The sequence below is a fragment of the Girardinichthys multiradiatus genome, chromosome 11, assembly GCF_021462225.1.
Source record: "Girardinichthys multiradiatus isolate DD_20200921_A chromosome 11, DD_fGirMul_XY1, whole genome shotgun sequence".
Classification (NCBI taxonomy): domain Eukaryota; kingdom Metazoa; phylum Chordata; class Actinopteri; order Cyprinodontiformes; family Goodeidae; genus Girardinichthys; species Girardinichthys multiradiatus.
This window is the reverse complement of record NC_061804.1, coordinates 44,602,854-44,624,258: the sequence shown is the minus strand read 5'-3', so window position 1 is coordinate 44,624,258 and position 21,405 is coordinate 44,602,854. Positions and strand designations below refer to the sequence as shown.

General features: G+C 38.3%; 2 protein-coding genes across 2 annotated transcripts; both read left to right on the top strand.

Annotated features, from left to right (window-relative positions):
* Positions 1–3,799: 3,799 nt before the first annotated feature.
* LOC124876142 (cytotoxic and regulatory T-cell molecule) lies at positions 3,800–10,811 on the top strand. The gene is made up of 11 exons (XM_047378671.1): positions 3,800–3,921; positions 5,650–5,793; positions 5,900–6,052; positions 6,181–6,300; positions 6,571–6,726; positions 7,140–7,409; positions 8,629–8,706; positions 8,999–9,052; positions 9,158–9,304; positions 9,485–9,571; positions 10,032–10,811. The coding sequence occupies exons 1-11, from the start codon at positions 3,882–3,884 to the stop codon at positions 10,199–10,201; spliced, it is 1,419 nt and encodes a 472-aa protein (XP_047234627.1). The 5' UTR covers positions 3,800–3,881; the 3' UTR covers positions 10,202–10,811.
* A 503-nt stretch (positions 10,812–11,314) lies between these two features.
* On the top strand, positions 11,315–14,796 carry hspa8 (heat shock protein 8). Its single transcript, XM_047378670.1, is given in 10 exon segments — positions 11,315–11,469; positions 11,892–12,101; positions 12,319–12,524; positions 12,600–12,752; positions 12,842–13,397; positions 13,483–13,685; positions 13,821–14,019; positions 14,095–14,327; positions 14,408–14,511; positions 14,513–14,796. Coding segments are annotated over 9 exon segments (2,016 nt in total). The 5' UTR covers positions 11,315–11,469; positions 11,892–11,896; the 3' UTR covers positions 14,670–14,796.
* The last annotated feature ends 6,609 nt before the right edge of the window (positions 14,797–21,405 follow it).

The following is a 21,405-nucleotide window of genomic DNA, read 5'->3' as shown; positions in this document are numbered from 1 at the left end:
GAGTGGCCTTTGACTGGGCCATCTAAACATTATTAGTTACGTTTTCAGTCCAATTTTCCTTTCATTTTCTTATCCATCATTCTATTCTATTCTATTCTCTTTATTTTATTTTTTAAAATTACCTCTGTTGTTTGATTTTCTGTATCACTGTAATGTTTATCCTCGTGTACAGCGCCTTGAGAGCCTTGATGCTGAAAAGCGCTATATAAATAAACCTGACTTGACTTGACTTGACCACCAGGATCGGATACCAGGAGGGGAAGACTTCCCTAATCATAATCCTAAGATGTTTATTCAAACCCACTTCATCCTCAGCATTTACGTCTTCCTCAGGGTTCCGAGCGCCAAATAAATAATCTTTCATTAATAAACTCTTTAACCGTATTCTTGTTGTTTCTCCATTATGTGAGTCTTTCCAGGTTGAAATAAGATTTAAACCGGCCTACTGCTGTTCCTATAATCCCTTCAAGCCTTTCTTAGAGAAAGCTGTGATCGACCGTATCAAATACAGCACTGAGATCTGATAGGGAAAGTAAAAACACAAGTCTATTATCTGAGGCCATGAGAATAAGAATAGTGGCTTTTACCAGTACTGTTTCAGAATCAGAATCAGCTTTATTGCCAAGTTTGTACATACAAACAAGGAATTTGACTCCGGTACACTTTGCTCTCTGGGTTTTTTTTGTTGTTGTTGTTGCTTGTTTAATGCGTTATAAGATGTTTTTATGCATATATCTTTATATTCTTAAATACATATATACAAATATACACATATACAACAGTGCATTTGCAACTTCAGTATGCAGTTGTTTGGTACTCTATTAAATGTTCATCAGAGAAACAGTCTGCGAGAAGAAACTGTCTCTGTGGCGGCTGGTTTTAGTAAACAGTGCTCTGTAGCGACGGCCTGAAGGTAAAACTCTAAACAGTTTATGTGCAGGGTGTGTGGAGTCTGCAGAGATTTTAGCAGCTCTTTTTCTGACCCTAGACCTGTATAAGTCCTGGATGGAGGGAAGGTCAGCCCTGATTATTCTCTCTGCAGTCCTGATTATTTGTTGCAGTCTGGACCTGTCCTGTTTTGTGGATGAACCAAACCACACTGAGATGGATGAAGACAGGACAGACTGAATGATGGCAGTGTAGAAGATGACCAGTAGCTCCTGTGGAAGGTTGAACTTCTTGAGTTGCCTCAGGAAGTACAGTCTCTGCTGGGCCTTCTTCCGAACATTGTCTATGTGTGAGGACCATCTCAGATCCTCAGAGATGGTGGTTCCTAAGAACCTGAAGTGGTTCCTACTAAGGAAAAATTAAAGAATAAGGAAAACTATAAAAACAAAGCAACCTCACATTACTGGACCATTAGTGTTTAAATTACTCTTCGAAAAAGAGTAAATTAAAACAGTACACTATTTGTCCATATTACGAAGGACTCTTCTAGATGTGTAGAGGGCTATTCACGCAATGAGGAAGTAACACTATGAACAATAACATCAAGTTTTGAATGGGTTGAAAATAGGTTGCTGCCCTCTGCTGTGTTTTTTGTGATAAAGAAAAACTGGAGCAAAGATCTACTATAATGGAGTTTAGACGAAAATGTAGAATGAAAGACTCACCTTTACCTCCTCCACCTTCCAATGAGTTTCTGTGCGTCTCCCGGCCTTCCAATCAGCATCCTGTCCACCTGATTCACCATCCAATCACTTTCCGACGCCTTGCTTTTAAAGGACCTTCAGCTGTGTTCATCCTCGCTTGTCAGCTGAGCTCATCCCTCCTCCACCCCACCTCCACCATCTTCCTTCCCATCTCCTCCCGGCTTCCTCGCTCCCTGGCCGCCAATCCACCACCAGTGTCGGATCGGGGGGAAGACATCTCTAAATCTAAACCTTACAAATGTTCATATTAACTCATGTCATTCTCAGCATTCGTGTCTTCCTCCCAGGTCCGAGCGCCAAAGAAATAACCATGTAATTTCACATCATTAAAACTTTTCTAATTGCCATCCCTTTTCTTTGTGAGTCTTTTCAGATTGAAATGTAATTTTCTCTCAGGGTCAAAGTATTCGGTTAGATTAAACTCAAAGGTTATAAAAATTGGCCAGACAGGACAGGGTTGTTAATAAAAACTGTAATTTGTTTACAGTGCCAATGTCAGAACAAGGTATAAAGACATGAGTGGGTAGATCTGCCAATATTTCGAGTAAAGTCATTTGAATCCAAGATAAGTATTAATGGCTACATTTAGGCTATCACTTTCAGTGTCAATATGAATGTTAAAATCCCCCACTATAATGACTTTATCAGTATTTACCACTAAGTCTTATAAGAAATCTGAGAACTGATCTAAAATTTGAGAGTAAGGGCCTGGTGCATGATACAAAACATGAAACAGAAGCGGTTTTACTGCTTTGCAGTTTGGAAGCAAAACTCTAGGGGTTAAAAATTCAAAAGAATCGTATCTATTAATCAGTCTGGGGCTAATCAATAAATTGGACTGAAAGATGTTTGCTACTTTGCTTCCTTATACAGTATTTGTGAAATACTGTGAAAATGTAAATAATTAGAAGAAACTGACATATGTATACCAGTGGTTTGGCCTAGTGGTTAGAGAGCAGGGCATTTGTGTCCTGAATAGGCTACAAGTACCCTGGTTTGAATCCCACAGCCTGCCAATGGCAGCCCACTGCTCTGTAAGGGATGGGTTAAATGAAGAAGATAATTTCATTTTAATGTACAATTGCAATGACAAATAAAGATTATTATTATTATAATCCTCTTGCTGTAGCCAGCTTTCTGTGAGATAAAATAAATTAATCTGATTATCGCAAATCAAGTCATTCACTAACAAAATCTTTGAAAAGAGAGTTCTTCTTTTCAATAAACCACATATAATTGCTTTATTTTTCTCAGTCAGTCAGTCATTTTCTACCGCTTATTCCATAGTGGGTCGCAGGGGAGCTGGTGCCTATCTCCAGCAGTCTATGGGTGAGAGGCAGGGTTCACCCTGGACAGGTTGCCAGTCCATCGCAGGGCAACACACAAACAACCATGCACACACTCATTCATACACCTAAGGGCAATTTAGAGTGACCAATTAACCTAACAGGCATGTCTTTGGACTGTGGGAGGAAGCTGGAGTACCCGGTGAGAACCCACACATGCACAGGGAGAACATGCAAACTCCATGCAGACAGACCCCAGGCTGGGAATTGAACCCAGGACCTTCTTGCTACAAGGCAACAGTGTTACCAACTGCACCACCGTGCAGCCCCGCTTTATTTTTCTTCTCAGTCAAAATAGTATTTCTTTTAATGAGATTTTATGATCTGTTTTCTTAGGTTAATTTCTAATCTATCTGAGAAAAACTACTGTCTGCCTTGTAACAGAAAGCAGAGCTAAATTAACTTTGAATGTTTGTAATAATTGCTTAACAGAGTGTTGGGCCCACATTCCCACCTTCTGGAGTTGTGTTTCAGAATTAACATACTTAAAGCAGTCATTGTTTGAATCAATCTTTCACAAATTTTCTTAACCTCTTCCACTGAAAATTAGTTTCTCATTCAAGTTTACCAGGGATTAAAAGAATAAGTTTTTAGTTGACTAACAAACCACATAATTGCCAAACTTATTATTATCAATAACTAGTATTTCTGTCATGGATCTGTACAAAAGAAACCTTAATGTTCTCTAGCTTCAAAAAACTGTGTCTGATTCCTAAACCAATGACCTGGATTTTTCATCTTCGAATCACATGACCATCTCTTGAAATAAAAAGTCAGGGGAAACCACAGTTGTGTGATGTCATGGAAGGTCCCTTAGCGAAGTACATATAGAGCGAGTGCAGAGGAAGCTCATAGCGCAAAGTGGAACAGTGAAAGAGTGAAAATGAAGCTGCAGCTTATTGCCTTCTCAATACTTGTACAAGGTGAGTTTACTTTAATTTCATTACTTTTTCAGTGCCAGAATCAGTAAATCATTTGTTCAGTCTTTTTCTTTTTGCTACTTGTCAGAGAATCTTCAGTGGACTTACATATTCTGATCTTTGGTCGAAACGTTTATGGTTTCGTTTTTAATTGTTTGAAGGCAATCTAAATGGCTTCTTATGATAAATTCCCGAATCAAATTAATATTGGAAATGCTATATTACTATAAAATATTCTCAGTGAAGATGTTGTGGCATTTGTACAGATGCCTCTTTGACACGTAGTATCAATCTGTGTTTGCAGACCAATAACACATCTGTACTTCTCTGCAGATACCTCCTGCAGAGAAACTCTGTTTGAGCGCATTGAATGAACGATTCAGGAATGGCTTGAAAAATGTTAAGTTTAAACTGCCAAATTGTGCAGATAATTTATTAGAGCAGTTATCAGTTGATTTACAAGGCAAATTAATAAACCTTAATTTAGTTTCAGATTAAAATAGGAATTACACATTTCAAATAAAACTCATAATGCCCTAGTTGAGAAAAATAAATATTTTTTGTAAAGCTTAAACTCATCAACAGTCTGGACAACTCATATCAGAAGGCAGACTTTTTCTCATAACATGCAGTGTTGCAATAATCCAAACAGTGTTAAATAATGGCAAAGGTTTATGTCTACTTTATATTTTAGAATGTAGGCAGTTGTTTTATTGAGAGCTTACACTTAGAAAACGTTTACCTGAACACCTGAGTTGATCTGTTCATTAAGAATCAGAAATCTCTCTAAGACTTTTAGAAAACATGTCATTAGATATGTGCTAGGCCAAAAGCACTGTCATACCCATTTAGTGGATTAGCGGTTTTGTTCCTGTTTAGGGTTAAGGAGTTTGTCTTTATAAAAATGTATACATTGGATAAATATGAAGATCATCAACAAAACAACAAAAGACTTCTTTATAAACGAACTGCAAGGCAAGCCTACAAAGTGAGAATGCAATTAGGCTAAAGATAGTGTCATGAGGTGAAGGAGTGATGCTAGAAAAAGGTACCTTTGTCATGTATGACTAAAACCATATAAGAGCTGTACTGTCCAACTGTTTACAGTCAAATTTAGTAAATTACTTTTACAAATTTAGTAATGATTAGTAATGGATCTAAAATATTAAAAATAGAGACAAGCTCTTGATGACCTTTCAAGCCCACTGTCCTGAGTGAGGGTGTCAGTATGCCCCCACAGATGTTTTCCAGACAATTTGTGTTTCTCAGCCCACAGGAAAGAAAAAATATTCAAAGCCCCCTTCAGCTGCCTACATCTAATCTATATTTTCTCTCACACCTGTTCCACTATCTCTCTCAGCTTTGAGAAGTGACCACATTATTTCCTGTCACAGCAGTAAAACAACAGGGGGGCTGCTTGCTTGTAGTGCTTCTTTTAATGTCACACCACCTCCACACACACATAAATGGGGCAGAGCAATTACAAACAGGGGAACAGATGAGTCAAACTGTGAGAAATAGCTTTAACCTCTGACAGCTCTGAGAAGGAAACACTCTTTCATTGTTCAAAGCTTTTTTTTGGAATTGTTCCAATGGATGATTGTATGGTGTATCTGCAGGAAAAAGTGGTTCAAACGACACTGTGAGAAATAGTGCAGTCACTGTTAAGAATGTATTTCAAGTTCCAAGTTTAGACTTTCAAGGAACTCAAAGTTCTCTATTCTGTTTTAGTTTCCCTTGCAGAAGAATTCCAGAATGTGACTGTTCTGAAGGGTCAGACTGTTGATCTACATTGTCCCGTTTTCAAAGCTCATCAGGGAAGTGTTGAATGGAGGGACCCAGGCAACAATATTATGTTCTTTAACGGTATTTCAGGTGAATATTGCATATGTCACATGTTCGTGAAACCCTTTTAGAACATTGCAAAATTGTAGAATTATGACTGAGGAGCATTTAAAAGTTTTTTATTTGTATTTTCTAGCATTGAGGGACAAACGATACAGCATCACCAAGTTGTCCAATTCACAGTTCTTCATTAGCATCACCAATGTCACCTTTAAGGACGGAGGTGTGTACACATGCACACAATATGAACCCAAATTGTCAGTGAAGACAGTGAGGTTGACAGTATTAGGTGAGTTAAACAATATAAATGTCAGATACTGAATAACAGAACATTTCTTGATGCAATCCTTTAATTCTAATTTGTACAACAGCGTTATAAGAAATTAATATTTGTTTTTGTTTTTCATTTATTTGAAGATCTTCCAAGAATGGCAGTAACAAGACAAGGAGGAATGTCTGTTGTAAAATGCAGTGCTAAGGGAAACAACCATCCTCCCAAGATCACCTGGAAATTTGAAAATGGATCTGAATTTCAATGTATGTTGAAAAAGAAGAATGGGAACTTAAACTTAAAATGTATTGAGTAAGGACTTGAGTGAGACAACAATAAAAGCACATGACAAATGGCAAAATAGGAAAGTAACCAATAGGTTGATCAAACTAGTGAACAGAGTTTTTTTCATCTTTACTCACCTTAATGGGAATACAGCATATGATGACAATTAAATAAATGTTGAGTTTGGTGATGATGTAAGACGTTTCTCCTGTGTAGTGGCTGACGCTAATAAACACTGTTCTCCTTCACAGTTCCTGCAACTATACATGAAGAACATAACATATTTTCCACAGTGGCAATATTACATGTTCTTCACGAGAAGAGCAGAGTCGCTGTGAAGTGCCTTGTTCATCACCCATACCTGCATGAAGGGCCTTTGATAAATTTTGTAAAGGTTGGACAACAGAGTAAGTACCTGATAACTAACAATTTTTGTCTAATGTCCTCCAGCAGGGAAAATATTCCCAATGGCTGTGGTATTTATTGAAACCAGTTCACAGTAAAGTACTTCTCCAATAAGGGGTGAGATTTACAGAACAGTAATAGTGCAGTTGTAGCGTCATAAAACAGGAAAAGCAGTAGGTTTTTTCCCATCAATTGCTTCATGTCACTGGCTTTGGCTCTGAACCTCACTGACCAAAACAACAGAAGCAAACCGACTGAAATCGTTTCCTCTTTCTGTACACCCAAAATAGTTAGGTTTCCTGTATTAAGTTGAATAACATTTGGGTTGTTTTCAATTTGTTCAGGTGACAGCAACTGTTTGACCTGAGACTTGTTGTTTCTGATCTTTATAATGTAAACTTATTTTCTCACACAGGAAAAAGGACCGTCCTCAGATCTACATCCATTCCATCCACTGTGCAGCCTGAAGGTTCTGTGAGGGGACTGAAGACAACACTAAGATCTTTTATACGTGGTAGCCAAGCAGTACGCTTTACAACCACAAACATAGTTGGTCCCTCATTGGAGTGGTCATCTTCTACACCCAATGAGCTGCTTGCTTCCAGTGACCCCAAGACTTTCATAGTGACCCCTGCACCTACTGCAGGCCCCGCTACATCTGTACTCTCACATCTCAACACTAGTGGTAGGTGAAATTCCTGTTTTTTTTTTTATTTCCCTACTCTATGTCCCGTGAATCATATTGCCAGTATTCATGGATATGTACTGTACTGAAGAGAGACTAAAAAGAAACAGTAACAGCAGAAAAAAACCCGGGCTACAGACGTTGCCACAAATAAAATGTTAATATATTAAGTCAAGTTTCACTTTAGCAGAGATAAATTTTTCACTTAGGCTTTTAGGGGAAGTCCTGTGTTCCTCAAAAGTGCAGCCAACTTGTTCAGGTTTTAGCAATAGAAACTCCACAAAACTAACAGAAAAACCATGAACCCAGATATTTTCAATGCTCTGTTATAAAGCACAGTGTTCTGTTTGTCTACCAGCAGCCAATGTCCTCCTGCCAGTAAAGAATGGATTTAGTGTTCTCTGACAGTGCTTAGCCAGCTGTGTACCAGTGTTTGCCTATGTAAGCTACTGGTGGATCAAGTCTAGACGTTTGTCTCCTTTCATTCACTGAGCCAAGTGAAGCCTGCTAGTAGCTACCATCTATTGGCTCAGCCAAACAGAGCATTGGTTCCTAGACCAGAACCAGTGCTACCATGCCACCAGGGTGAGCTGCCACTAACCCTAAGCTAACTGCCGCATGGGGCTGTTAGTATGTTATTAAACCAGTTCTCACAGTGCATGAAAACTGGCCGCTCACATGGCAAGTAGTCAAAATGGATCCTGAGTTTTCCCTAGAATAGTTTAAATTTAATTAACTGAGACTGTGTGCTGTGGCCTGCAGACCAGATAATTATTGAATTAATCAAAATTGTAGCAAATGGTTATTTTAATGAAAACAGACTTACTTTGCCAGCATATGATGGTGAAAAGATGCTTAAATGATGCTTATAAACACAACTTGGGGGTGGTGGTAGTGGGGGGTGTTGAGTTGGAAAGTACAGACTTATCTATTGTCGACTGTCGCCTAACCTCAACTGTGGGTTATGAAATCACACAGTCTGTTTCCGATGAGAAAAGCTCAGTGTGAGGTTTACACAGTCAATGCAGATCTTCTCTGTGTGAAGGTGAAACACTGAGCATTTGGCAATCCATTTTTCTATTATCTTCAAATAGCAAACATTGGCTGTTTGCATCGTGCAACTTGTTCTGCAGTAAATCATTTTGAACAATAATGTACCATTTTAACTTTTAAAACATTTTTCAATCAATTATACACTTGTTTTCTGGATTATCGTCAGATGGCTTGCTTAACTCTACCTTACCAGACCCAATTTGGATGAGGAATGACATCACCAGTGAACCAACGAACACTACAGGTGTGATATTAATTTTAATGTGTTTGCTGACATCTAGCGGTGAAACCGAACATATTCATTTAGCGTGCTTCTTTAAAACCAACTGGAGCTGCAATAACTAAATTATTCATTCTGATCATCCATCATCTATTCTTGCTTCGATACACCAAAGGCTACCGCAGACAGCCATACAACCACACACACTTTACCTAAGATACACCTAATATGGAGAGTGGAACACTAATTAAAAACCAACAGTTAGAGGAAAAATTGCTAATCTGCAGCTTACTACTTGTTTCTTATATCTTTAAAGGTGGTTTACAAGAGGATATTACCCTGCATAACACTACAGAGAAAAATATCACAGGTAAACACTTTTTAGTGTTAAATAGAAAACTCATATCTAAAAGTCTTGACATGGCATAATCTCTGGTGGGCTTTCAGTAAACTGTGTTATGATGTCTATTTCCAGATTACTTGGACTCCAATAAGCGAACAGGAATGAAACAAAACTCATCCTTATTAGTCCTTCTGGTGACATGCCTCATCTTTTGCCTTCTGGTTGTGGTCATTTTCTTTGCTATCAAGCTCAGGAGAGCACACATTGCCTGGAAGAGAGGTGAGGAGGCTAAATCCCTCTTTCCTATGTAAAAACACACCAAAATCAGTTTGCATCTGCGGTTGCTTTAAATGCTGAGAATGTACAGTATCTAAATGGTGTGCTCACATAGAATGTCCTCCATTTACATATACTTATCATTCACTTTGAAAAAACATCTTACAGTTTTTATTGTTACAGAGAATGAAGATTCCGACCCATCAGAAGCAAGCAGCAAATCAAAATCAAGCCAGGAAGAAAAGAATTCCCAAGGCCAAAGGCGAAGAGGTATGGTAGTTAATCCTATAATTGCTTTCACTTTAATATTAAACTTTGACAGCAGGAACAATAATCCTATTCCTCTAATAGAGTTTAAAACCAAACACTGAATGATTTCTTATATTTAAAGATGAGGGTTAAGTTTTATTTATGAAAAATAAAACTAAATGCAATTTGAAGCTCTAAATATGACCAGGGTATGGGTGTTGCACAGCAGTAGAAGCCTACTGCTTACATATCAACCAGGAAATACTGTAAATGTCATTTATGCCTTACATTTAGATATATATAAAGAAAATGAGTTAAACATTCACATTGCACTATTTCAGTAACTTCAAGTTTTATTTCTAATTTCTTACAGCTACAGTTTCCACTCTCTCTTGGCAGTACTAAGAAACATGGCTTTGAGTAATGTTTTTTTCTCAATGAAAAATCCCTGATTGTAAAATTCTCTCTGTTTATCACACAGGACTCTTCAACACAGTATTCGCACACTATGTTGTTGAGGATCCAACAGCAGTAACTTCAGTAATAAACCCAAATCCAATGACTCCAAAAGAAAGCACCACCATAGGGCAGACCTCCCAAAGTCAGGTGCAAACTGCTGTCAGAAGCGACATAAAAGAGACTTCACTTTAATAACCTGAAATGATGGAAACTGTCATGATGACATCACTGACTGAACTGCACCTGTAACAATGATTCCAGAGTCAACAGCAATTACATGTAGTAGCACAATAAAAGGAGGCAGGTCCTACCTTTGTACTCTGAACCTTTATTATTGTAAACATGTACCATTATGAGATGGTCATTAAAAGATCAGAAACAGCTGAGATGTGTGTGGTTAGGGTCAAATACTCATATGTAAAGTTTTGTTATATTATTTGTGAACTTATAAAGAATACTGAATACTATAATAAATTGTGAAAGACATACGAAGCCAGTCAGTTGCTAAAAGCCATGTATTTATCAGGAAACTATTATTTCTTTCAGTTGAAATTAATTCAGATATTCAATTACTGTCACCAACAGTCATGCTATGGAAAACATGTTTTTTTTTTCTTTCATATGCAATGTGAATATGAAGTGAAGCTGAGGAGGCTGAGGTCATTTATGACTACTACAAAACTGCATGTCTTCTTAAAAATTTGCTTGTTTACATCGTTTAGAAAGGAATGTATATGTTGTACAGCAGAAATGTAAATGTACGTATAAATTTTGTACCAATAAAGATTATTTTGCTACAAAACATTGTATGAGCAAGGATGAGCAGTGACAGTTTCAGTTTTTAACTTCTTTATTTAAAATGTGACGGACAGTTTCTCCCTAAATGCTAACATTATGAAACAGATTTCCTGACTAAGACTTTTTCTCACGAAGGCTGTAACAAACACACGAAACAAATAGAAAAAGATGTACATTAAAACAATGATTATGGCACACTGGGAATAATTACAATAATTAAGAATAACATTAGGAGAGCCCTGTCTTCACTCAGCCGTTTTTATCTAATGGATATCATCGTTTTTAAGAACCGTTTTCAACTTTCGCCATACGTTTACACGTGTAATCAGCACACTCCTAGTGACAATATGCGCTTTAGCCAACGACCTTTTACTTCTGTAAAGGAAGCCATATTTATGCACGTGCTCCCTTAAAAGCGATTATGAAAGGCTCAACCGATAAAACAGGAAATGGTGTGCATCATCAAGAGCGTCATCAGATATCATCAATATCATTGGTGCACTACCCAATGACTCAACGCTGATTGGCTGGGATGCCGGTCATATATAACGTTTCGAGAAGCAGAACGTTCCTTACCCTTCACATCCTAGAGAGGTCTCCTGTCTCTCGCTAATCTCCTGTTCCATCCCAGCATATCTTGTCAACCTCGGCCCAACGATTTGGTAAGATTCTATTTGTCTGTTAGCCGCCTCCTGGCGCTCGACGTCGTTATTTATTTTGGGGAGAGAGCACTGCTTTTGAGATTGCTATTTTTTTTATATAGGTATACTGTTAAACAAAACGTAGTTGAACTCTAATAAAAATCTTCTAATGTTAAGATGACTTAAAACCGTCGTCTATGGCAGAAATTGAGTGCACGTTGATATTTGTCAGCGGCGTGTTCTCACTGCGGTAGGGGGAGGGGTTTCTGAAGCGTTCTCGAATGTTCTCGAATGGCGGTAAAGCTTCCTGCAGTCTTTCCGGGTTTTTGTTGCCGGGTTGAGGCATACTGTTTAATTATTTATTTATTTATTTATATATATATATATAAATGTGTGTGTTTTATTATTTTATTATGCGCATTTACATTTTTCTCTTATTTCAGTAAACATGTCTAAGGGACCAGCAGTTGGAATCGATCTCGGCACCACCTACTCTTGTGTCGGTGTGTTTCAGCATGGCAAGGTTGAAATCATTGCCAATGACCAAGGCAACAGGACCACACCCAGCTATGTGGCCTTCACAGATAGTGAGAGGCTGATTGGAGATGCAGCCAAGAATCAGGTTGCCATGAACCCCACTAATACAGTTTTCGGTATGGAGGTTATGTTCAAAGTCAAAATTTGCTATTCTGTCAGAGCTTTTTGTGACAAATGTTTATGTTGAAAGTATTTTTCTGGAGCAATAAAACATTGCAGTGGCTTATCATTAAGGTGCAGATTCCACTAAAGCTATTTGAACTACCTAGTTTTCCATTAAATTGCTGTCCCATACTCTGTAATTATATTTTGTCGATTTAATTTCTTTTACAGATGCCAAACGGTTGATTGGCCGGAGGTTTGATGATGCTGTTGTACAGTCTGACATGAAGCACTGGCCTTTTACTGTAATCAATGACAGCACCCGCCCAAAGGTTCAGGTTGAATACAAGGGTGAAACTAAAAGCTTCTACCCAGAGGAAATCTCCTCCATGGTGCTAACAAAAATGAAGGAAATTGCCGAGGCTTACCTTGGAAAAGTAAGTTTGTAACTTAACATCTTTAAATGAAATCAGAAATAAGAAATCTAATGGCTTCCTCTCTAAAACTTTCAGACTGTCAACAACGCTGTTATCACAGTACCCGCCTACTTCAATGACTCCCAGCGTCAGGCCACAAAAGATGCTGGCACCATCTCTGGCCTGAATGTTCTGCGTATCATCAATGAACCAACTGCAGCTGCTATCGCCTATGGGCTGGACAAGAAGGTAAGCAGAAAACATACTGCATTACACTTGCACCGAGTCACTGCAGTTCATTTACTAACTGGCATTGCTTTGAATTGGTAACCTTTTAGGTGGGGTCAGAGAGGAATGTGCTAATATTTGATCTTGGTGGTGGCACTTTTGATGTTTCCATCTTAACCATTGAGGATGGTATCTTTGAAGTTAAGTCCACTGCTGGTGACACTCATCTTGGAGGGGAGGACTTTGACAACCGCATGGTTAATCACTTCATTGCTGAATTCAAACGCAAGTATAAGAAGGACATCAGCGACAACAAGAGGGCAGTCCGCCGTCTGCGCACTGCTTGTGAGAGGGCAAAGCGTACTCTGTCTTCCAGCACCCAGGCCAGCATTGAAATCGACTCTCTCTATGAGGGAGTTGACTTCTACACCTCTATCACCAGAGCTCGTTTTGAGGAGCTCAATGCTGACCTCTTCCGTGGAACCTTAGACCCTGTTGAGAAGTCTCTTCGTGATGCCAAGATGGATAAAGGTCAGATTCATGACATTGTCTTGGTTGGTGGCTCCACCCGTATTCCCAAGATCCAGAAGCTGCTTCAGGATTTCTTCAATGGTAAAGAGCTGAACAAGAGCATCAACCCAGATGAAGCTGTAGCTTATGGAGCTGGTAAGAACATGATTAGCAAATGATTTACTAAGGTGACTCATGCCAGTGCTCGAACAAGTTTTAGAAATGCCTCTTGTATCCTCAGCTGTCCAGGCTGCCATTCTGTCTGGGGACAAATCTGAGAATGTGCAGGACCTGCTCCTTCTGGATGTCACCCCTCTGTCCCTGGGCATTGAAACTGCTGGAGGTGTCATGACTGTTCTGATCAAACGCAACACCACTATTCCAACAAAGCAGACGCAGACCTTCACCACTTACTCTGATAACCAGCCTGGAGTGCTTATCCAGGTCAGCACTTTTTTTTATTTTTTTCTTCTTGAAATTGTTGGCCTCCACAGGATCCTGGCCAGTTATTTAATATATATATATATATATTTTTAAACATGTATTGAAATAAACTTATCCAACTTATTGTCTCAACAGGTTTATGAGGGGGAGCGTGCTATGACCAAGGACAACAACCTTCTGGGCAAGTTTGAACTGACAGGAATTCCTCCTGCTCCTCGTGGTGTTCCGCAGATCGAGGTGACCTTTGATATTGATGCTAATGGTATCATGAATGTTTCTGCTGTTGACAAGAGCACTGGCAAGGAGAACAAGATCACAATCACAAATGATAAAGGTGAGTTCTGAGTCAAACAATCAACAGTTACCAAAATATTTCTTGGCAGAGTTTCTGACTACTGTTTGCTTCCAGGTCGCCTCAGCAAGGAGGACATTGAGCGCATGGTTCAGGAAGCTGAGAAGTATAAGGCGGAGGATGATGTGCAGCGTGACAAGGTGTCTGCAAAGAATGGTTTGGAGTCTTATGCTTTCAACATGAAGTCAACTGTGGAGGATGAGAAGCTTGCTGGAAAGATCAGTGATGATGACAAGCAGAAGATCTTGGACAAGTGCAACGAGGTCATCAGCTGGCTGGATAAGAACCAGGTAAATGTTGAGTCTCCTTAGTGTGTTGCACAATCCTAAACTGCCCTAACGTGCAGTGTGTGTTTTTTGTTTTTTTTAAGACTGCTGAAAGGGATGAGTATGAACATCAACAAAAGGAGCTGGAGAAGGTGTGCAACCCCATCATCACAAAGCTGTACCAGAGTGCCGGTGGCATGCCAGAAGGCATGCCTGGCGGCTTCCCTGGAGCAGGGGGTGCCGCTCCTGGTGGTGGATCCTCTGGCCCAACCATTGAGGAGGTTGATTAAACATTCATCTCCTGAAACTACCTCCTGGGATGTTAAGCAAGAAGCCCTCTTAGAGCAGAAGTTACAACAAGCTTAAGAGTGTAATTGAATAGATCACAGCACTGACACATGGAAAACTAGTCTGCATTGCAAGCATTGATTTGACATGTCTGACTATTTTATAGGCAAATGTCACTTCCTTAAAAATAAAATTTCAAACTGAATCTTGTTTTTCTGTAATTTACTGCAACAAATTCACTACCTCCTGTTAACACTTTCTGTTAAAGATAAAGGAGTTTAATTCAAAAGGCAACTTAAGTTCCATCTTTTGTTAAATTGACTACATTTAAATGTTAGCCCAGGTAATTGGGTCTGAATTGAGCAATTGGTAAAATTTAAACTTCTCCCATACTAAGCATTTGCGTCAACCTAAGTTTAGACAACTTTGCCTGCCTGTAGGTAACTGACTCATTTTGCATAGGAATAGCTTTTATTACTGAACTTGTACTAATAGTACAGGTTACCTTTACTGCTCAGGATTTTCACTGATTCTAGTTCCAGACTCGTTACATGTGAGCTGACACATTGCCTGTTATATGCTGTTGCATCTGTAAATCCTAAGGGCCTTTGAATGTACTAAGTTTTAGCTTGTGGGTGTAAAGTATGCATCCAGATGTGAGCATTTTAACTGAACAAGTATTTAAAAATCGGTTCTAAACAGTTCAGTGCCTGTTGCTGTCCTTTTGGAAACTTGAGTCATGTTAATGGGAACAAATTTATCAACTTGGCCAAAGTAATACAAAAACCCTGGGTATTATCCAGTTCTAGCTTTGAAAAGGGGTTCAAGTTTCTAAATTAACTATGGATCCTTTTCTTTTAATCTTTTTTTCAAAGATTAAACTCATGGCTTTGAAAAACACATTCTCAGACAGGACTAGGGAATGAAACTGGTGTCTGCCTTATCAAACAAGTTCATGAGCATGACCAGACCGGTGAATAAATCTACATATTTGGGGCATTAAAGCCTTGAGTTTAATTTCATTCAAGTCAGGTTATTTATGGCACCAAATAATTCTTTTCAATGCCCTTTACAATCACGTGCAATTTAAACCAAATTATTTCACAATAAAAGTCAGTTGGTCACATAAAACTTGGTAAAAAGCTAAGCAAATAAAAAATTCAGCATTAAATCTGAATTTTATTTTTTTTTTTACAGTAAAAGACAGTGCTTGTGGGTTTTTTAATGGTTTTTGTTTTTGGTGCTGGTAAACATGAACTGCAGTATGTCAGAGCTGCTTACTAATGTGTTGGACAGCAGAGATGTTCTCTGTCATGGTGTTAAAAAAGAATATATCTCAGTGCTGTTCATGCAAATGAGCTTTTAGATGAATGAAAATGCAGAACATCCAGGTTTTCCCAGAGTCCATTGACAAATCTTTCAGCCTGTGGTTACACAGTGTGGCCGGTAGGTGGCAATATTTGTTATGATTGAAGTGAGGCTAGTACAAAAACAAATGTGGCAGCAAGAGAGATTCATGTCCTGCCTTTGTTAGTATTCCTGGTAATGTTGAAATGCACAATTATAAGAGCAGTTGAGAAATAAGAAATAATCCATTATCCTAATTCATTAATATAATAAAAAGATTTGTGATTTAACAAGTCGAAAACATTACTGGCATAACAGAACCTCGGTCTTTATCAGTGTTTTTATGCTACTGTTCTTAAGCATTTGTGTCATGAGAATTTCTTATGGTTATTACTATTGTTATATTATTGCTATCATTATTATTATGTTAATGATAGTAATGTAACAATAGTATTAATAATTGCTCTTGCTAATTGCAGTCATAACTGCTATTGCTATAATAATGTTGTTGCTGTTAATATGAATGTATATTTAGTTAGAAGACCTTTGGAAGATGTATGATATTTAGGTACTATGTAATTCTCTATGGTGAGGACATCTCATTCTGGTTTGTTTGCTCACATTCTGTTTTTTCTTCAGGCCCTGATAATCATTTGCCTCCAAATAAAGAAGGTCATTCTCAATTTAATTATGTAGTATGAGTGAGAGTCAGCTTATAAAGTAAATTGTTTCAGATATAAATGACCATGAAATATTCCAACAAAGGACTCATTTCACAGCAATGAGACAGTGGACACTACCCCTGCTTCCATCAGAGGCTGCCTTCTCCAGGCAAGTAAGCTCCTCACACAATGCCACTGCATCGTTTATAAATCTTATGGACATCCCTCATGCAAGCAACGCATTCCTATTTAACAGCTATTCATTGTGCTTCACTATTATATGAACCTATCTCACTAGAAATGTTGCAATAGGATTGTGGAGTACGAACACTTTTGTCGTTTCCTATTCAATGGTTGTCTTAATATTTCACTTGCTTTGTGTTTAGACACGTGTATCTTTGTGAGAAATAATAGGCTGTGGTGCTTTGTCAGTGTTGGGGGTATCACACCTAGCTGCATGTTGTTTATAATGCATTCTCCTACTTGTTTGAGGCTGAGTCATTAGAGAAACATCCCTTACCCTTTTAGCCTCATTGGAGTGAAGGGCCCTACACCACAGCAACTCTACCCCCAACGCACAACAACATGGCAGGAGAATTAGGCTCCCCTCGTCAGCACAGTAAGCACAACAAAGAGGCTCTCTGCTATTTATTTTAACGAGATCTTTTCATCACCATCAGAAAGAACATTTTAGCCTGCAATTTTCAAGCCATTTTATAAGCTGAAAATTGCCATTTGTGAACCATTCCCTCACTAGTAGCACTCAAATATGCTCTCATTAGTGAGCCTGAGGTGAAAATAGAAAAAAATTATCTGTAAATACAGACTCATAATCCCCTTCATGTGTTTCAATTTCAGAAGTCTCTGATAAGGCCTTGCTCTCTTTGTTTGAGGACATCATTATTTTAATAATGGTTTAATGCCCCTTGCTCCTTTGACCTTCCCCTCCAGATCTATGTGGCATTCAGGTGTATAAAAAGGTTTATTTGGACTTAAAATGTCAATTACCAACAACAAACTATGCTTAATGTATTCATGGACAAAATAAAATGCCCTCTTTGAATACTAAACATTGGAATATAAAGAAAATCTTTGCTCAGGCTGCTGCACTAGTGGTAGAAAACAGATGTAGGGAGGGAAGACATAAAGAATCTCCAATTACATTCAAAATACTAAGTAGCAGCAAGGGGCTACTTTCCAAATATACCAATCATCAGCAATTGTATGCAGCTCTATAAAAGTAAAAGCTTTGAGAATATGCTAGACTGTACCAGGTGTGCAGTAACTCAATGACAAGGTAGGAAGAAATCAGCAATGACATTAAAGAAGTAATTATTGCTGCCCCTCGTCCTGGGAATGGCTATAGGGCCATTTCTCAACAACCTGGACTTTATAGAGGGATCTGTACAGGTCCTTTACAGGACTGGAAACCAATTAAAAAATCCAACTGTGCAATGATCAGAGAAATACAAACATATTTGTTTATTAGAAAAGACATATTTAGAAAGAGGCTGAAAAGTTTGCCTTGTGTCAAAGGGTTGCCAGCAGAAAGTTCCCCTTTTCATTACAAGAAATATTCTTAATGGTATAGGTTTGCAAAGTTGCACCATACACAGGTGCCAAGGTGGCCCAAGAACACGACTGAGACAGACAGAGCCAGGGTTTGAACCAGCAACCCACTGGTGACAGGATGAACCCCTACCAATGCTGCCATTCTCGCCCCTAGAAATAAGATAAATTGAATTGATTAATTTATAGGTACCGAGGCGTTTCATCTTTCTAGATGAAACGACTAAAGGAGCTACATTCATTAACATTTACTTTTCCTTCCCATAGAAAGGACTCCTGGATCAGTGCTTCTGTGTTCTTTTTGTGTCTGCTCTATTCTCTCAAACCCCCAGTCGGTCGTGGCAGATGGCCGCTCACACTGAGCCTGGTTCTGGTTCTGCTGGAGGTTTCTTCCTGTTAAAAGGGAGTTTTTTCTCTCCATTGTCTACATGCTCATCCAGGAGGAGTGACTGTTACAAGCCTCTGATTCAATGCAATCTGCTGGGTTTCCTTAGATAGAAAAACTTTTTATCCAATTTGAATAAATAACTGAATCTAACTGCACTGTTCAATGGTTAGGATTAATTGGAATGTATGTACCTGACTTTTGTGAAGTGCCTTGTGACAACATGTGTTATATAAATAAACTGAATTGAATTGAATAGATAAGAAGTATCAGTTATCCTGGTTGACAGTCAACAGATTATTGTTGATTCATCCAACACTAAAACAATCTTAACTGGAGCAGACATAAGTCAGACATAAAAACGCTTGTGCTTACATAACAGATGCTTTCCAACATGAAAGGCATGAAACGCTTTCTTAAACAGCAAGGTGGTGAAGCTCAGTAAGAATGATATATTTGAAACGTCTGTTTCCTCGATACCACAAACAGCAGTATTACAGTGTTACTTCTACTCTGATCTTTTCTTCAGACAAGTTACAGTTTAACAAACAAACACCAGGAGCTGCACTATCAATGAAAATTCATCTTGTGCAACAAAGCTTTTGTTATTTTAAGATTTTTTAAGGATGTGCTAGACAGACTTTCATATTTTGAAAAATAAATCTTTCATGGCAAAATATCAAGTATTACCTAGTGGATTTTACAGGTAATACTTGTTTCATTGTTCCCAAATGCCTTACTGGCTGATCTATAAAACATTTAGACTAATGTACTCTATGTAGACAGAATAAATATGCCGAAACTGCTGTAAATGATATTTTCCTTAGTTTTAAATACATCTACAGCTTCTTAGTGTTCTAGTCAAAACAGACTGTAACAGTTCCTTTGGTGTTAACGGTGGTAAAAGGCTGTGATGGATAATGTAGCTGAGGACTAAATAAAACCCTTACCAATTTAAACCTTTTAAATGTCTATCTTCACTTGTTAAAGGTATCTAAAGGTCAGAAATTTACTTGAAAAGGATTAAAAAACTATTAAGGTGAAGCTATTGGTTGGGTTCAGTGTGAGCCTAAATTGCTTCCTTTTGTTAGTGATTTTCTCCTATGTTCCCGCCTTGGCATACACAAACAGTCTGTTCATTCACTCATATTTCTTGTGTTCCTAAAGTTTATAGTTTTGTTGTCATCTCAGACAATTGCCTCTGGAATATTCCATGTTTCGCTGACCTAGTCTGGAAAATTAGTCTGGCTAAGGAGCCTAGTGGCTTTTCTCTGCATTCTCCTCCACTATATAAAAAGAGCCATGTCTGGTTATGCAGTACCTATTAGGAATTGATGTGTACAACAAGAACATCAGAGACGTGTGGTTACCAATGGGCTCTTAGCCATCCCTGCACCTGGCACAGTGGCATAATTGGTCAGGATGGGATACATGGCCCATTTGTGGGGCCACAGTATTGTTTGTTGGATATAATACCCCCAGTCTTGTTCACCCATCTGAGCCCCAGCACTCTACAATGTCTCATATCATCACCATTTACATAGTCAAGAGCCGTTAGCTGTCTGCAGTGGTAAACAGAGCCAGAGCCTTTTCCTCTCTTTAAATCGTGTTTTTTCATCTTCCCTCTAAATTTGCCTGTCAGCTCTCTATTGCCTTATCTCCCCAAAGGCATGTCTTCTTCAGTGGAGCACCTAGGGAATAAAATCAGGAGCAGTCGTTTGGTTGTAGTCTATTTACTATTTCATTGTAATACTCTGTTAATTGGATGTGGTATAAGTACGCTTGAATGGATCAAAGCTAAATTAATCATAATGCTTATATCACTTTATTGTTATATTGTAATTAGTAAGTTAATGCAATATGTTACGTTTATTAAAATAGATTTTGCTTGAGGGTTTTTCTCTTGTTATTTGCTTATATATTATCTATATCTTTCCTATAGTAAGGCCTTTTATTAGAGTATGCATACAGTATCAATCTCTAGTTATTTAGGGTGTATACATATTGTGTTAACTTATCATCCCATTTGAGCTCATCCTGTGGATTAAGAGTTTGATTTAACTTGATAGATATTAGCTTATCATAAAAAATAACATTGTAATCTACAGAACTAAAAACAATCCATTTTGTTTGAACACATTATTATATTATTTTCCACTGTGTATCAAAATCTTTCTGAATAAGACAGCAGTGTTAAGTGTATAAATAGCTCCAGTTTTCTAAATCAATAGAAACCTCAACAGAAGCTTATTGTTGTTAGACCCTTTTAAAGTACCCCATTTGGTCTTTGACGAGAACTTCAATTTGAAGGCAAGTTGTGACAATTAGATGTGTCATTAAATGTACACAATTTTCTAAGGTCGCAAATGTTTAGCCCCGCTAAGTGGGAGAGTAGCAGTAGAAATGATTGGCTTCCTCGGGGCCTGGGCCTCCTTTGATATAAGACAGAAGTAGCAGATCAATCTTCTGCTATTGCACTCGGCCCTCAGAGTCCCCTCTTCTCTCGCAGGCCCTTACTTCAAAGCCAGGGGAACATAATGTACAATCTTTTAATAGCCTTAGACCAAAGCTCTTGGAAGCTCTCAGCCACTGTATACCCTGCCTCAGTCTAAACACCTAATCAAGATTACCTGGGCTGGCCACAATAGCAGCTAAATGCAATTCAAGATCCACAGAGCCTTTGAAGTCTTTATTGCTAAAACCAGATGTTTCCTGGATATAGGAGGTAATACAGCCAGTTGCAATTGGCAGACTTTGTTGTGATATCCTCCTGCAGAAAAGCAATTATTGACCTCCCATTTTACTAGAGAAGATATTAAACAACTTATCGTGCTCATAAAGCTTTTCTTAT

Excerpts from the sequence above, each read along its gene's own strand:
- LOC124876142 (XM_047378671.1), top strand. The coding sequence starts at position 3,882 with ATGAAGCTGCAGCTTATTGCCTTCTCAATACTTGTACAAG. Across the intron at positions 6,301-6,570 it reads AAATGGATCTGAATTTCAAT|TTCCTGCAACTATACATGAA; the intron begins GTATGTTGAAAA and ends TCTCCTTCACAG. Across the intron at positions 8,707-8,998 it reads TGAACCAACGAACACTACAG|GTGGTTTACAAGAGGATATT; the intron begins GTGTGATATTAA and ends ATATCTTTAAAG.